Raw genomic sequence first — 16,983 nt, forward strand, 5'->3', positions numbered from 1 at the left:
CAGATCCTCCATATACAATTTATTACGCAGATAAAGACTCTACCTTCACCCTCATCCTAGCTTTCTTCTGGATGTGGTCCCCACTTTTCATATCAACAAGCAGTTTTCATACCAACCTTGTTCCCAGAACCTCATGGCAATGAGAGGAAGGAGAGACAGCACACTCTAGACAGTAGAAGAGCTTTAGCATTTTATCTGGAAAAGACTAAATCTTTCAGGTCTTTATCTCAATTTTTCATTGCTTCTGCGGGTTTTGTCTTGGATATATGGTTGTATTCATCCATGTTACTAGTTGACTAACGTGAAGCTGATGGATAGAGTATTGGGACATTCAGCTAGATCCCAAGCGACCTCTGTGACATTTTTGACTAAGATGCCCATATTAGACATTTGCAAGGCAGCAACCTGGTCGTTATGTCACATGTTGGCCTCTTGCTATGTTATCTCTCAACAATCTAGAGACAATACTAAATTTGCACAAGTGGTCCTCCAACCCCTGTTCAAATAGACTCCTAATCCACCTCCAGTTTGGACTGCTGGTGCATCACCTACAGTGGAATGGACATATGCAATCTCTTGAAGAAAAAACAGTTCTTCGAAATGTGTTGCACAACAGTTACGGAAGAGTTAGTAACCGTTATTCCCTAATTTTTTCTCCAAGTTGAGTATCAAGAAAATCATCAAGAAAATGAAACCAATCATTCCATCCTGCAACCTCACCATATATTTTACCGTTTTTTTACAGAATACCTCTTCCGTGTGACACCCCTCCAACTAGTCCTTGTGTGCCGTTCCTCCCCAAATGGTGAAACAATCCAGATCTTAATAATATAATATTTCTCCTCCTCCTTCATGACATACTTGATGACAAATTAAATTGTTAATTTACAGGGTATCGTTGTCATCTGAGTTAGCATTGTCATCTGAATTAATCTGAAATATCTCTGAGCAATTGTTCAAGTATCTGCAGACCATGAATCTGTTACTCTTGCTCTGAAGGTTTTGTCTGCAACCATAACAGCTAGAGATTTTTTTTCTTAATGAATGTTGACTGGAACCAATTGAAAGTTCTCCATGCTTTCCCAGGGATTGCACCCCACATTTAGGGAAACTCTGCCATAACAGAATTGGTTTATTTTACCCTGTTTTCCATAATTCTATACCAATTCTGTAGATGCTGCTCTCTGATCACTCTTTGAATCCAGCACATGTCCCCAGTAACTCTTCCCATTCCGGACACCGTGGCTTGGAGGAGTGAATACAGGGTTGGAAGTCACTAAGTAGAGTTCTAATTCTGGCTCTGGGATTGAATCACTGTGTGGCCTTATGGAATTTTGTCTTTTTCTATCAGCAAAATGGAATAATAATACTTTTGTCCTGCAGGGGAGATAAATTCAGTAATCAGAGCCCTAGAAAGACCATAAGGAAAAGAATCATTCAGTATGCAGAGCAGAGTTTGAACTGTGTGGAAGTAAATAAAGCATGGAGCAACACACTGAACTATGAGGATAAACCAAAACATTGAAAGGGTTGCTCATTCAATGAGCACTATACATTTGAGTGAAGCAGGAGACCTGTGAGGGTGGGGGGGAATGTATGTGATCATATAATTAAAGATTGTATTAGAATGCAGATGAGAGCAGAAATAAAGTTGCATTGGCACTGTTCCTTGCAACCTAAATCTATTAAAATTATTTTTTTAAAGATAACTATACTGTTGTGTGTCCTAGGAGTCTGTATGTGGGCTTGTGCTGTGAAGCACAATCCCTAGAAAGAGAACACTTATTAGCTTATCTGCTTAATTCAACCACCAATTAGTAAACACCTCAGCATAGAAATGTTCAGTCTGAGAGCTTCTCTCTCCTTAAGAATCATAAACAACTCCTCTTTAACAAACATTTTATGGTTTCCATTGGAGAATACCTAAGCTTTTAAACATTTTGAATATAAATGGATGCAGTGTTCTCCTCTTGAATCTTGCAGGCAATCGAGGAGTGAATTACATTAGTTTAACTCAATGGGATGTTTATCCTGAAGCCTCTTATTCATAGCCATTTTTAGAAGTGAAACACTCTGGAACTTCTGAAGGCTCCAACTACTCACCTCTCCAAACCTTTGCTGTGCTTCAGACACTAGTTCCCATGAGGATAACATTCCTGACCAGTGACCTACTAGATAACTTGTCAAGTTCTCATATTTTCTCTTCATACTAAAGTCTCTGGTAATAAAATAAACAAAATGGGAATTTCTCTTCAAGAGTTAATCTGATTCTGCTGCTCCTCTCATCTGAAATCCTAATCCTTTGCAACACCACATCTTTTTTTTCTTAATGTCAACTGTTTACTGTGTGTGTGATATTGAGCCTGATGCTGCAGTATTACCATGTGGAAAACTCATTTACGGTAACAGGAGTTGTGAACGTGTATTAGCAACAGCATTGGGTCCTTAGTAAAGTGTGATCTATGTTTATAATTTCTGAAAGCACATTATATTGCAAGATTTCTAATTTTAATATAATAAATGTATACTTTTAGTTTTAGATTGAAAAATTTAATAAGGGCTTGTCTGTACACAGACTGAACTGAAATAACTAAATTGATTGTAATTCACACTTTTAATTATTTCAGGGCCAGTCTGAGTAGGCATTTTCTTTTAGATTGAGCATGTCTTCCCCCCCCCCCCCCCCTTAAGTTAAATGGGTAAAAAAAAACAAGTTAAATCAAAATAGGGTGCACTTAATCCAAAAAAAAAATGCCTACACAAATTGGTACTAAAATAATTAAAGAAGGGAATTACAACAAATTCAGTTACTTTAATTCAATTTGTGTGCAACAAACCTTAAGTTCTGACAGTGTGGCTAGATATCTACCAGACTTATAAGACCATCTAGTGTTTTTTATCCTGAGCAATTCAATCTAAATACAGTACAAAATTCCCTGAATATAATGGTAGTTTAGAGGGACGCTTTTAATTTTTGGTGACAGCAATTAAGTGACCACTCTTTTTAGCAGGGATTAGTAAGAATTCTTTTTAAAAGTCATTTATTTATATGCAAGTGTCTTGACAATTGGCATCTTAATATAGAGATTTTTTTTTAAATGAGTAAATATTCAGAGTGGAATTTATAACAGTTCTTGAGATGAAGTAATTAAATGTTGTCTGCAAACATCCTGGACTTGAACAAAGTAAAAATAAAATGGCATGTTAAACCCCAGAGAACACTAATAACACAGTAACAGATAAGAGCAGACTTGTTAGAAAATGGGTATAATTTACATGTGAAAGATACAAGCAGCACTGTGGTTTTTAAGTGACACTAAGTAAGAGACGCCAAATATTTTTTGCTTACTTAGATGTGAGCACTTATGACTAAAATAAATATTGTGGAGTTCATTAAAAAATGTTTATCTGTGGAATTTCTAGTCTTAACTTACATGCTCAAAGTGCATTTTTTTGCTTTTAAGGTTTTGAGAATAGTCATTAAAATACTAAATCCATGGTCATGTCCTATTTACACCAGTGTATTTAATATAATCTACAATGGAACTGAGTGGAGAAGAGACATCAAAACCCACCCTGTAATAATCATCAATGTCTTTCAATTCATATGAATAAAATGACACTTAAAAGGCCATAAATAAGCACTTATACCAAAAGGCAGTTCCACAAACACCTTGTATGCAGAAGCTTAACTTAGTACAGATAAATACTTCCATTGAAGTTAATGGGACCACTCAACTGCTCAAAGTGCAGGAGCCTACATGTTTTTAGAATCAAGGTCTAAATTAACAAAATGCTTGCAACTATTAGCATCCAATGGTTAGAATTAGTATTTGTTACTGTTCAGGTGAATGTTTAGAATTGTTTTTAATGCTGCTTTGCCAGCATTATTTCTCTTCCCATTGTTCTTAATGACCAATGTAGTTTAAAAATGGCATTTATATTAGTTAATGTTTTTTAATCCTTTTCTTAGCATAATTTTAGTTGTTGCAGTGGTACCTGTAGCAGTGTAAAAGACTGTAAAATATTTGTCATCTTCAGAAGTGCATGCATGCAACTTGGTCACTAATACTTAATGTGCATACATGTAATTGGGCACTTCAGTGTCTAGGTACATGCACATGAGTATACACAGAATTTTTTGCTCCCAGTTCTGAAAACATATTCCTGAAACTTATTTGTGGGGGCAGAATTTAATAAAAACAACTGAGATGCTGGATTAGCATTTAATCTTTTATTCAACATAATTAGTGGAAACTGTGAAGATTGAAAAGTGTTTAATAAAATAAAAATACTGTCTTCACTACAGGCCTCAAAGAAGTCTCTCTTGTGTTTTGTACTATTTTTTGGTGTGATATCAGTGATATAAAACCTATTAGTCCTTACCCGGTAATAGTGCTCAATTAAGATTGAAAATATTGGAGAGATGTTGACAAAATGTCAAGCAATCAGCTATATTCTGCTTTTGTAAGTTCAGGATGTGCAGATATTAGTGTAAATATACATAAACATGGATTAGAACATAAATCCCTCTTTCCCTGTACTTCATATGAACTTTATGGAACTCAGACCACTTCTTTGCATCTCTTGTCTGCAGACAGAAATTTTGGATGTCAGCTATATTATTTGTGGGTATCCTCTTCTCAGAATATAGGAAAATTACTTTGTCTTCTGGTAGATGTTTTAGGTTTGGAAGTAGATGAAAGAAAACTGTATTAGAGATACTAAAATGCTGATATGGAAGGACCTCCTACTTCTTCAACCAAAGAGAGACCAGACCGCTAGATTTATTTTATTGACTCTAAGATAAAATGACCCTGCTTTGCCTACCTGCTACATATAATTAGATAAAGTGTAAATTCCTGCCAAATCATATGCTAAAACTTCCAAACTAACTAGTACACCTGTAGTTTTGTTTTGTCATTCCCTTTCTGAAAGAAAGTTTGACTATAGATATGAATTCTATCAGATTTTTTCTATTGGCTAGGATATTTATTGAATGAAAAATGTGAGCAGTCATGCATACTGGAAAAAATGCATATTTTGAATGTTTGCCTTCCAACAGTTGTATTGAGGGTACAAGTGGACTACTGTATTTTTCTAAGTATAAACAGTATTCTCCAGTGTAGTTTCTTACCAAGATACAATCTGAAAAATTCCATGTGACAGATTATCTGGCAAAAGGAGAAATATTACAGTGAATGGCCTCTGATGAGCTGACCAAACTCTTTTAGGCCCCTTTGAAAATCATCTTATGTGAATGAATAGAAAATTTGAGAATTAAAAGGAAAAGGATAGCATTTCACTATATTGCCATATTTTACAGAGACAAATAGCATTCAGTTTGCAGGAAATGGTGGTGCCAAATAAATCACATCTCAGCAAGGAATCAGTGACTTCTTCCAGTTTGAAATTAGGGCAGAATTAGTTTGATAGTTTTGGAAAACTAAAGTGTCTTTCCCCTGAGTATTCATGTGAGGTGGTGATGGTACTTACTATTACATTACTTTTCCCTTTTTAAAGAGTTAAATTTATTGAAATCCATCTGGCTTTCAAATGTTGTGTTCTTTGAAGGGGGGAAGTATATAAAATACAGCTTGACCTCTAGATGGTTTTCATACAAGGTAGTGTAGATGTTTCATTTAAAGTTGTTAAAAGAAGACCTTGATCTTGCAGACACTTGTTCATGTGTATAATAGGCTCATATGAGTATTCCAATTGAAGTTGAGCATATGCAGAAGTGTTTGCTCAGTCCAGACTTACATGTTACTTATACATCAAAACTTAACGAGGAACAGCTGTTTTGTCTTGTTGCTCTGGCTATTGAGAGCATTGGTTAATTTAATAAATTTGTACAGCTTTCCAGAACTGTGTAGAGATATTGGTGCCCTAAGCGGTGGTGACAATTTGAAATAGCTAATGATTTAAGACAGACGTGCAGTATTGTGTTTGTCTTTGTTGAGCAATTCTGGTTGCTGTGGATGACATTTAATGGTCATAGCCAGGGCATACTGATGATTCCGAACTTCTATTATGAATCCTTGGGTTTTTAGGCAACTGGCACAAAGTTGAGTGTTGCTGAGGCCGGTATAGCTTGTGCCACAGGACCATTGTGGCATAGAGAGACCGTAAGATCAGAAGCACAATGGTGGCTTAAAATGCTTTGCAGAACAGCTAAACATTTGACTTTCAGGGAACAGATTCTACAACTCCTTCTTGGTGAAATTACACTAAACTAAAAAATAGAGAACTTAAGAGCTGTGGAAACCTGCTGTTTCCTGTTTATGAACCTGCGACTTTTTTCCTGTCTTGATAAATGTCATCAAGCTTTTTCCTATTGGAATTTGTCATTAAAACAGCACCTCTTGCAATTACACAGGTGCTCCATCCATATTAATGGATGTTTTGACAATTCAGGTATTTTAAAACATTCCTTTTAATTTCCTTGTATAATTTATATATGCTGATTAGGTTAATGCAGTAGTAAAAGTCAGTAAAATTCTACTTCGGAGTATAAATACACGATGCAAAAAGAATTCTGGGTGATCTCCAAGCACAGTCTAACATCAGTGAAAAATTGTCAAGTCTTGGCAACCAGGTCATAGAATTAGATTCCATCAGCACTGTTGAAAACCTCTTAAAATCTGATTATTGATAAAAAGAAAGACTTTGATCTCAAAGGATGCAAACAGCACCTGCAGGAACTAGAGAGCTGACTGATGATCTGAAATGTAAGAGTTGTTGGTTTTAAAGATAAGCTATCACGTATTTGTAAATAGAAATTTTCAAACTTTATGGGATAATAGCATCTCCTGTCTTGGAAGCAGTCTGCTTCATCTACAGTGCAAAAGTTGCTCAAAAAGTAGACAGGGAAGGGAGGGACCAAGATTCCACTTTGTAACAAAATCTTAGGAATGGTCAAACTGGATATAAAAGCAGTCATCATGAGACTGGCTTCTCTGTAGTATAAATATACAGCTGGTATTATTCAGGCTTTTATCATAAGTGCTAAATTCTAGAAATGTTAAATCTACATTATGCTTTGAAAATAATTAGCTGTTTCTTAATGGGTGCTATCAGAGCTCAAAGCATTTGACAGATGTTAAGCTTTGCAAAGCTCTGACTCTCTCCTGTGTGACACATAGTAATAGCCTTTTTATACACATGAGGAAACAGGTCAGACTGAATGATGTGTCTAAGTTACAAATTAGTAAAGTCCAAGTCAGGACTAGAATCCAAATCAGAACCATATTTTACAAAGGAGGTAATATATTGCAAGGTTAAATATTTTTTTGCAGTGCTGGGGTACGTGATTGTGCTTGCAAAGGCTTACTTTGGAAAACCTGAGGTGATTGTTGTGGGATAGAGAAGATGAAAGCTCTTCAAGACACTATCAGACTTCTAAAGGTGAAGGCATTGGGGCTTGTCTATAACTATAGTTTTCACTGATACCTTAATTTGTGTATATGTAAAAAGAGCTCTAAGGGGAAGATTTTCAAAGGCACAAATGTCAGTTAGATGTCTTACACCAATTTACTTTAAATAGTTAGGTACCTAATTGCCATATATGCCTTCTGAAAATCTACCCCTATATTTTTTAGTTTGCATACTGTACAATAAATATTTCTGAGAACCTCTTCTCTGGGTTTTATCACGTTTATTTCATGTAATTATCCAGTGAATATAATTCTGTCCAATCTCGTTCCTTGCCATGTCTTTCAGTCTTAAAATGTTAGCGTCAGTAGGCGTCAGAGCTGGCAGCAGGAGAAAACTATTGGAAGAGGATGCGACTGGGACCTAGTTTTATCTCTCAGCCTGCTGCCACTGAATAAAAATGTTGTTTCCTCAGATACAGAGGTACACTGTATTGGAAACTCCCACTGGCATTAGAGCTGCACTTATTTTTCAGTTTTATGTTTGTTGACTCAACATATAGTCCCCCTTGTGAGTCAGTGAAATGAAATATTTGGGCTACTAGAAGTTCAGGTTGTTGCATCAAAACAGTATTGGTAGAACAGTGTGTGTGTGACCTTACAGTGGAGTTCTCCAGCATCTTTTCTAACTTACCTGGTAGCTCCATTCTTCTCCCTGGACCATGTAAAATTGGGGTGTAACTCCATTGAAGACAATGGAATTACAGAAGTATAAATCTAATGTGAGAAGAGAATATGGGACATGGTATAAATCTTTTATTTCGGTGCCAGTTGAAGGGGTATATGTCCTCTGCACTGTAATAAGTATTCTACTTTGGGCAGTGTTTTCTGTGTAAATGGATTGTAATTCTTTGGTGCACTGACAACATTGTATTGCTCTCAAAAATTGTCAGTATAAGTTTTGTGGAAAAAAATACAACTTGAAATATGGCCTTCAAGCTTACCAGTTTGGATAGTTGAGTACCATGGAGACAGAACAGAGCTACACAAATCAAATACTGGAACAGGCTAATTTGTCAGTCCTTAAAAAAATAAAAATAAAAAAAATTACAATTTATAACCAAAAGCATCATGACTCCTGAAAAATATCTAAATTAAGTAATGATAAATATATATTAAATGTTTTGACAGGCCAAAGCTAGCAGTTAGCACAGGTTGGCATTGTATTTCAGCTCCACCTTGCTCTAAGGTAAAATGTTTTTATACAGTTTCCCATAATACTTAAGTAGAACAGATGATGGTGGTAAGCTCATGCAACTCTTGGACATCTTCACTCTTTTTGAAATACAGTGGATCTGAGATGGTCTAATAGAAGCAGTGGAGGACTTGGCCAGTGTGCTTCAGTTCTGTAGTACTGAGATCTGTACTTGTTAACAAATAGTTCTCCATTTCAGGAGAGACTTTATCTTGGTATCTTAGTAGTATCCTACTATAGCCATTGCCAGAATAGGGAGTGTAGCACCAATACACTACTTACTTGATTTTCCTTTTGCTTTTTTAAATACATACCTTTATTTCAAAATGTGATCTGGTATTGTCTACAACATATTTCTGTAATGCACAAGCCATCACAAATTTGCACTTGTTGGAGACAGAGAGGCCAAGGATTGAATAGCCATGGAGACAAATACAATCTCTGCCCTCTGTAGATGATCCCACTTTATCCTAGTGAAAACAGTTTGGCAGGGAGAGGTGAGGAAACTTATACTGACATCTTCCTGCATTGTGTGTTTGGATAAATAAATTCTGCCTTCCAAGACTGTTAAAAATTTAACACTGACTAAATTAACACAAAAAGCATTGTTTTCTTCTTGTTCAGACAGGCCAAAGTACATGAAAATAAGATTTGAAAAGTACAAATTACCGTTATCCATGATGTAGATGAAAGTATATGCAGAGGCCTGAATGGTCTCCAATATTGTAATAAGACCTCTCTCTCTCTCTCTCTCTGTTGTGGTAGTCAGAATAAAATCCATTATTTACCATCACTTAAGATCCATGTGAAGATGACCTTGTTTTATTTGACACACACAGGCAAAAAAAATATCGTTGCTGGCCTATGGATTGAAGGTCAAAAATAAGTGTCTTTTTAACACTGGTCTTAACAGCCAATATCCCTCCTCTTTTCCTCTTGTCTCTTTTTTTATTCCTTTTTTTAAAAAGCTCCTGCCTCTCCCAACAAAACCACAATCCATTCTTAAATTTTGAATTTCCCTCCTTTAATATTGTGGACACAGACAGATTTTTAATGAAAGTGTGTGCATGATTTCTTTGAGATCTTACAGATGTTGTATACACCAAGGATAACAGCTAATGAACATTTTCTCAGAATGCTGGGGAGGAATGGCTTATCTTTACTCGAAACCTTTATCAGAAAAGGTTCCGCCAGCATAGCACTATCTACAAAACTATTTTGAAAGATTGTATTAGCATGTGGCTGCTTATGCCAGTACCTTGTCCACGCACCTTCAGATTGTATTGGCAAATGACATGTTGCACTCTGGATAGGCATTCCTGTGTCCTGGCAAGCTTTCTATATTTATATCTTTTAATTTGGTATAGCCAATTACTAACATTCAGGATTTTGTCAGGGGAGGAGAGAAGAAGATAGTGAGAAAGAAGTGATGTGGTGCTGAATTTTTCCAAACATCCAGAAACATCAGATTGTTCCAGTTGTTCAAAGGAGGGCAGAACTATACTTCAGTGAAGCTATTGCTTTTTAGTAACTGTACACTTCATGTTGAATCTGATTCAATTTTATGAAAGTTGTAATTCAAATTGATTTTTCACATGTGGGACCTGTGAAATTTTTCAGAGTTGTTCAACCACATCAGCAGCAGCTGTTTGATGAAGAGGAATTACCAGCCAGTGAGAATGAAGATCAGCCTGGTCCATCCAAAAGGAAACGCCAGCCGAGTATGTCCGAGACAATGCCACTGTACACGCTATGTAAAGAGGATTTAGAGAGTATGGATAAAGAGGTGAGCTAAACTAACTATGAGCCAGGATTCTAACAGTATAACTGAGTTAGTCAGATATGCATAATAGTATTTAACTCTGTTAAATTATGCACATGCAGGAAATGAATTTGCATATTACTATGTACATATAACTACTGCTGGGGAAAACCAAGTTAACCTTGAAACAAAAATATTTTAATTGACCTAGAAATACAGTTTTGTTCAACATGCAGTTGTTCTGTAAAACAAATTTAAACTAAGCTACTGTAAATACTTTCATGGAAGTAAGCCTATAAAGTAGTTATTTCATATCAACATAATTTTGGCAAAAAAGAAAATGTATGAGATCTTAAGTTGGTGAAGATTAGTTAATGTAAAATATTACGCATTGTCACATTGAATTTCTTGTAAATGAGAACCTTAAAACTCTTAAAATCACTGGTTTTAAAAAATCATTTTGTTACTGTGTTACCTTTCAGAAGGAAACATAGCTTCCTTTTCAACCTTGTGTAACTGGCATTCTGTAATGCATGGAGTATTTGTCTAAGAAAGGTGAAACAGCTGTTTCATGGAGAGTTGAATAGGTGCATTGTTTTGATTCTTAAATTGTGGTGAAGGTGATTTTTAGAATTTGAAACCTAGTTTCACCTAACAATGAAAGTCAGTGGGGTATGGCAGTAATCCTTTGGAAACAGGATCATGTTCAGTGCCAACTTCAGAGACTTTTAAAAAATAGCAAAATCTTGATTTATTGTTGCTGATTTGTGTAAAATTCTAGGTTTAATGGTATAACTAATGTCTATTTAGATGCTGTAGTATACATTCTATGTTAATTTACACTTTTTTGTTTTTTTGAAAATACTGTGTAAAATAATTATTACATGGTAAAATATTCAGATCAAATGCAAAAAATAAGGCCACTTCATGTAAGGCAGTAAATTAATATATTATTAATTACAAATTAATTACAATGAACAATTACAAATTGATTGTGTTATGTGAGAGTATTGTCAAAGGCTAAGATGCAAGTGCCTGAACAAAGATTTGTACTCATTAAATGCATTGAGAATAGTATCTTCTTTAACTTAGAATTTTCCAGCTCTCTTGTTTGCATCACAAATCAAACAGTAAACACAAAAAATAATAGTTTTTTGACATTAGTTGGGACCGTTATTGTTTGCAATGCCATCTGGAGTTGAAGTCTTTGGAATGCCATCTTTGAGATGGATATCATGTTTCCCATACAGCTTGGTCAAGAGTCTGACTTTCCCTTTGCATACTGGATTGAGAATGAGCAGTCCCATTTATATCACATTTGTTTTCTGGTTCTCTCAAATGATCAAATGTTATTATTTGTTGCATCTATTGTCCCTAGTTAATGATCCAGACCCCATTGTGCTAAGTGCTGTACAAGCTGTTCCTGCACCAAAGAACTTACCTCTTGTCTTACACTTACATTGTGACAGACGGATACAGACAGATGTAGGGGGGAATACAAAGAAACAATGAAACACTATTGGTAATCATTACCCTCAGTACACTACCAGCCTAGCTGTTAAGCTTTTTGTAGGCACCATAGCAAAAAAGTTTTTTGTTTTTTAAGGAGGTTTTTAATGAGAATAATGCATTAGTTTTGCAGATGTTTACAGGTAGCTGCTTCCAAGCATGAGAGATGGCATGGGAGAAAGCAGAGTTTTCAAACAAGCATGTTGGAAAATGTAATAGGTGGGTAATTGGAGCCTCACACTGTGGGCAGAGGTAGACATGAAAGAGATAAGTGGGGCAGGGATAGGCTATAAAGGGCCTTGAGAGTGAAGTCAAGTAACTGAGTTTGATGTGATAAGTGTAGAATTTTCTGCTCAGTCATTTCTCAGAGAGCTTTACTTGAATCCTCACTTCTTGGACCATCTCTGAAATGACTTTTTGTTCCAAACTCTCTATGTTCACTCCTCAACGTCCATATTTTTCCATGTGCAATGTAAGGGGTGAAGGGTGATCAAGTGACAACAACAAGATGCTTATAAGTGTGTTGTGATTGCAGTAGCTATTTTTCTGAATATGGACTAAATCGCTTGCTTTCCTGTTCTACTTTTGAGCTTGTTTTGTTTCATGTTTCATCTGGTAATTTACACTTTTCTTCTAACATAAACACAACAGCTAATCCTTCATTGCTTGGATTTTCCATGTAGAAGCCCTGATGTTGAGTATATGACAATTTGCAGTGCTCTCAAGAACAAATGTGATTCTGTGCTAAGTCTAAGTCATTGTAAGGAAGTGTCATCTACCCAATCCAAAGCATCCATTTTATTCATTATAGTGTCACTTGGTCCTTCTCGCCTATGCGTTAATAGCTGATCTTCTGGTTAAGCTAAGTATTAAAAACAATCAGGAGTATAAAGCATCACAACCTCTGTTCTGACATGCATTTTGTGGGGAGGGCTGTAGAGGTAACATGGTACTTACAATGGAAAAGTAAGTTGATTGTATTGGAAGCTTAATATAGGGAGATTGGTCTAAAACTTCAGATAATGATCCAGATTCCTTCAATGACTAAAGGATTTCACAGTACCCTGAGATGACAGAAATGCCTGTAATCGGCTCTGCCATGTTAAACTACAAAGTTACAAGTGACACACTAATAAAACACTTGAAATTTTCAAGTTTTCTTCTACTTTTTTAATTCAGAAAAAGCTAAATGAATTCTAGTCGTCTAGGTGCATTATAAACAAGTTTCTGTTCTCTGCATTTTTCCATTAGTTCTTCTTGCTTCTCTTACAACACACACTAAATTGAGATAATTATCTCCTTTTAGTTGATTACTCTGTAGTATTGATAACTCCTTCAGTGTTTGAAAAATATCTTTCCTGTAGTTTTTCATAAGCTAAACTGCCTTTTTAAAAAGTACTTCTTAAAGTGTTTTTAAAGATGCTTCTGAATGTTCTGACTGAACTAGAAGATGAATGCTTGTACAGAAAAATGTAAGATCTGATTATATAAACATCTCGGTTAATTAAAATATTACAATATTGATCTTATCACAAAATCTCATTTTAAAAATTTGAGCACTAGAATAAAACAGGTTTAGAGTTTTTAAACTAGTAGGTTAAAAATAAAACAGCTCATCTGCTCAGCAACACAGGCTTCTGAAAGTACAGTATCTCGTTTCACTCTTTATGCTGGCTATCCATTGAGTGAGTCACTCACAATTTCAATCCTTTATTTCAAAGCCCTGTATATGATTGGCCACACCACCTGAAGGCCCACCTAATGTTGTCTGAACAAGACCTCAAATGATATCTAGATTTCACTTGAACAATGGCACTGTCAACTTCAAGAGTGAAACTGTATGCGCAGTGATGTTTTTTTGTATCTGCTGCATTGTCAGTGCCTTCAATCTAAATAGTGGGTTTTGCATTTTGCTCTGAACTTTCCCATAGCACTGCAACTCAAAAATAGGGGCGGGGGAAGTAAGTGGAAGGGAAGGGGCACACATGGGAATGTCCAGCCCTGGATGACTGAACACAGAGAGAGAGTTTTATGTGCACTTCATAATTCTGAGAGACATTCAGATACCATTGTGGTGCATGCTAGGGGGAAAGAGCTCTCTTGAAGATAATGTTCCAAAAAAAGTTTTTAAAGACTTCAAAACTGGAAGGTATCACCATGATCATCCAGTCTGACCACCTGCATAGCACAGGCCATACAGTTTCACCTGGTAATTTCTGAAGTAGAGGGAATTTTCAATTTCCCCCCACCTTTCCTCTCCAAGATACCCTGTTTTATTTTGGGGGCAAAATTTGAGATTAATCAAAGCTCTTCTTGCTAAAGAACACACATGAGAAATTTTCATCTGGAAAGCAGCTTTTTGGATGGCGCACCAGAGGGTTGAAATCAAAGCTATAGTGGGAAACAACTTGCAAGTTTAATGATGGTATCTGCTTTGGCTCCATAATCCAAAGAATTTTTTCATCTGGAGCAGCTACAGTGCATGCTTACTCATATCATTGAGTGTCCTCTTTCCTGTTCTGTAGCGCCAGCTCAAGTAGGAAAAGGGTAGCTCAGTCAGTCTTTGGCTTCTCTGTTTAACAACATACATGCCAGTTGTGCGGGTGCTTCTGTGATGGGTATGCTCATTGATTTGGAACTAAATTGAGACCACCATTCATTTCATATATGCCAATAAAGACTCTGGATGGTAGCTCCAAACTGCTACAAGCCTGGGTCTGAATCAGCTTGTGACTTCAGGCTTTGAAAGGCTCCATTGTCCCATTGCCAATCCTTAAGACTATGTGGCCTCTTTTTCTTGTTAATGGAACTCAAACCAAAATGGCACCATTTGTTTGCATTTTTGTCCACCAATATCCTCTGTTGTCATGGCTTTTGGAAAATGTTAGTCAACTGCTGCTGCTGAGAGTGTGCCAGATGACACTGCAATATTATGTAGATCATGCATAATTTACTGTAAAAAGTGGTTATTGTTTTATTTAAAATCTCACTAAGGAGATGCTTAGGGATTTTGACAGAATTCAGAGAATGTTCCTGTAAAATGATGATTTTTAAACTAGGTTGTTATAACTCTGCTTTATTGTACCTATTTTCCCATCATCTCATCTAGATGAATTGCATAGGAGTGCTTCTAGGGTTTTTCTGTAGTGACTGGCTATCCTTGTGCTGTTAAATTAAGACTGAAGAATTCAGGCTCCTCTTTCCGGCTGTCTTACCTCTAGCAACCTTTAGTGGTACATTGCAAATATAATGAATACATTATTTTAAAGCATTTGCTTTTGTTTAAGCTTTATATTACAGGCAGGCAAAATCATAATAGATGGCTCCTAAATTGCAATATCCTTTTCGTGTAGTTACCTTATACAAGTTTATAACCTAAGATTGCACTTTGGGAATATATACTGTAAATTTGCACCTGAATGTGTACTGCTTTATCTGATATAATGTTACAATCCACATTAATTAGTCCAAGCTTTTAGTATATCCATTAGAGATGAGGAAATTTTAAATATGATTAAAGAAGGCTGATTAAAATTTCTAGTCCTAATTGTGATTAGAACATGATTTGAGAAGAGGATGCATAATTTACCAAAGACTCCAATTGATATGAGAAAAATCCAAGCTAGAAAATCAAAATATTGCAACGTTTCTCTCTGTCCTGAGGGATCTTTAGTCATTGTCCTAGAAACCACAGTACAATTTTGTTCATCTACTTTTTAGAACCTATTTAGATGTTCATTAGCTTATGTAGAGGTCTTATATAATACACTACATACTCAAGTACAAGCTTCATGAATTTAAAAAATTGCTTTTCAATTAAAATACAATGCAACCTTGTTCATTCTCACAGACTGCAAGACCCATTCCAAATGATTGCATTTTGTGAATTGGTGAACAAACACAATAAAAGGACACATGTCCTTTTGATTTTATCAGTTGTAGTTCAGTTTTTTTAATTTTGATGCTTCATGTTATACTAGTATTTATGGGGCAGTAAACTAATTCACAGAGGAAAATAATGAAATCTTAAAATGGGACTCCTTTATAGCATGTTTATTTGAGAAGTAGGAAGAGAACCAGTATTTAGCATGGACCATAAAATGTACAGTTTAGTGAAGCTTGGATTACTGAGGTTCCACTTTTAGTGGGGTCACCACATAACTGAATTGAAAATGTTTATAAACTTGTTTGGCTTGCATATTGCTGTTCAAACTCTTGTCTAGGATTTGCACAGAAAGATGTTTGCTAGCATCCAGGTAGACTATGAAAAATTATTTAAAGGTTGGAGGTATTGCTTTTGGGGCTGATTTTTTTTTTAAACATATAACGAGTTTTAAATTTTAACCCTCTTGTTTTCGTTTTTGCTTAACTTTAACTGAATTCTGAGATGAATAATGAGCCTTTGAGTATTTTTTTTAGCATTAGTCATATTTCTAGTGCTAATTTTTAGCAAGATAAATCCTTTTGTTGTACTGCATACTGTTTTAAACATTTTAAAGTTTCCCAAATGTCATTTCTACTTTCAACTTTACATTAGAGGTTGGTTTGAAACCTAAATAGGTTGACTATTGTTTCAACTTGTTTTCTGTTTGTCTGTAAGTAGTCAAAGTGGTAAAGTGAATCAGTGTATGCAGAAAAAGAAAGGAGTGTAGTTATTTAGGTCAACTTTGTACACAGTATTTTTTAAAATTCAAGTTAGGAGGAAATATTGTTTTGGATTCGGATTATTGTTTTAGTGAAAATACAATTTATAGTGAAATGGTGAACCGTAGGCAAGGGATATAACCAATCTCCCACAGCTGACATATCTACAGAAGGTCTCTCGTTTAAAAATAAAAAATAAAAAATCTCCAAGATGTGGTGTTAGCCATACATCGATCCAAGAAAACAGAACTTGCAGGTAATATTCTGTGTGCTCCGAGTGGAAGGGGATGAATATTGCAGTATCTTGCATTATACATATCTAAAAACAACAGGTAGTGTTGATTTCACCATTTGGTCCACCAATCACACATAAAGGTAGAAAGAATTTTCAGTAGAACTTCAGTTGGTTATTTTAACTTTCAGAGTTTCATTTTGCTACA

General features: G+C 35.6%; 1 protein-coding gene across 1 annotated transcript in view; it reads left to right on the top strand.

The window, feature by feature from the left end:
- CTDP1 (CTD phosphatase subunit 1) overlaps window positions 1-16,983 on the top strand; it is a 176,067-nt gene that overhangs the window by 63,414 nt on the left and 95,670 nt on the right. The window contains exon 11 of the mRNA XM_067537538.1: window positions 10,249-10,414. Coding sequence (XP_067393639.1) covers window positions 10,249-10,414 — 166 coding nt within the window. The remainder of the gene's footprint in view (window positions 1-10,248; window positions 10,415-16,983) is intronic.

This window comes from Emydura macquarii, unplaced genomic scaffold, assembly GCF_026122565.2.
Source record: "Emydura macquarii macquarii isolate MOO-44397 ecotype Brisbane River unplaced genomic scaffold, CSIRO-AGI_Emac_v2 contig_431, whole genome shotgun sequence".
NCBI classification, from domain to species: Eukaryota; Metazoa; Chordata; order Testudines; family Chelidae; genus Emydura; species Emydura macquarii.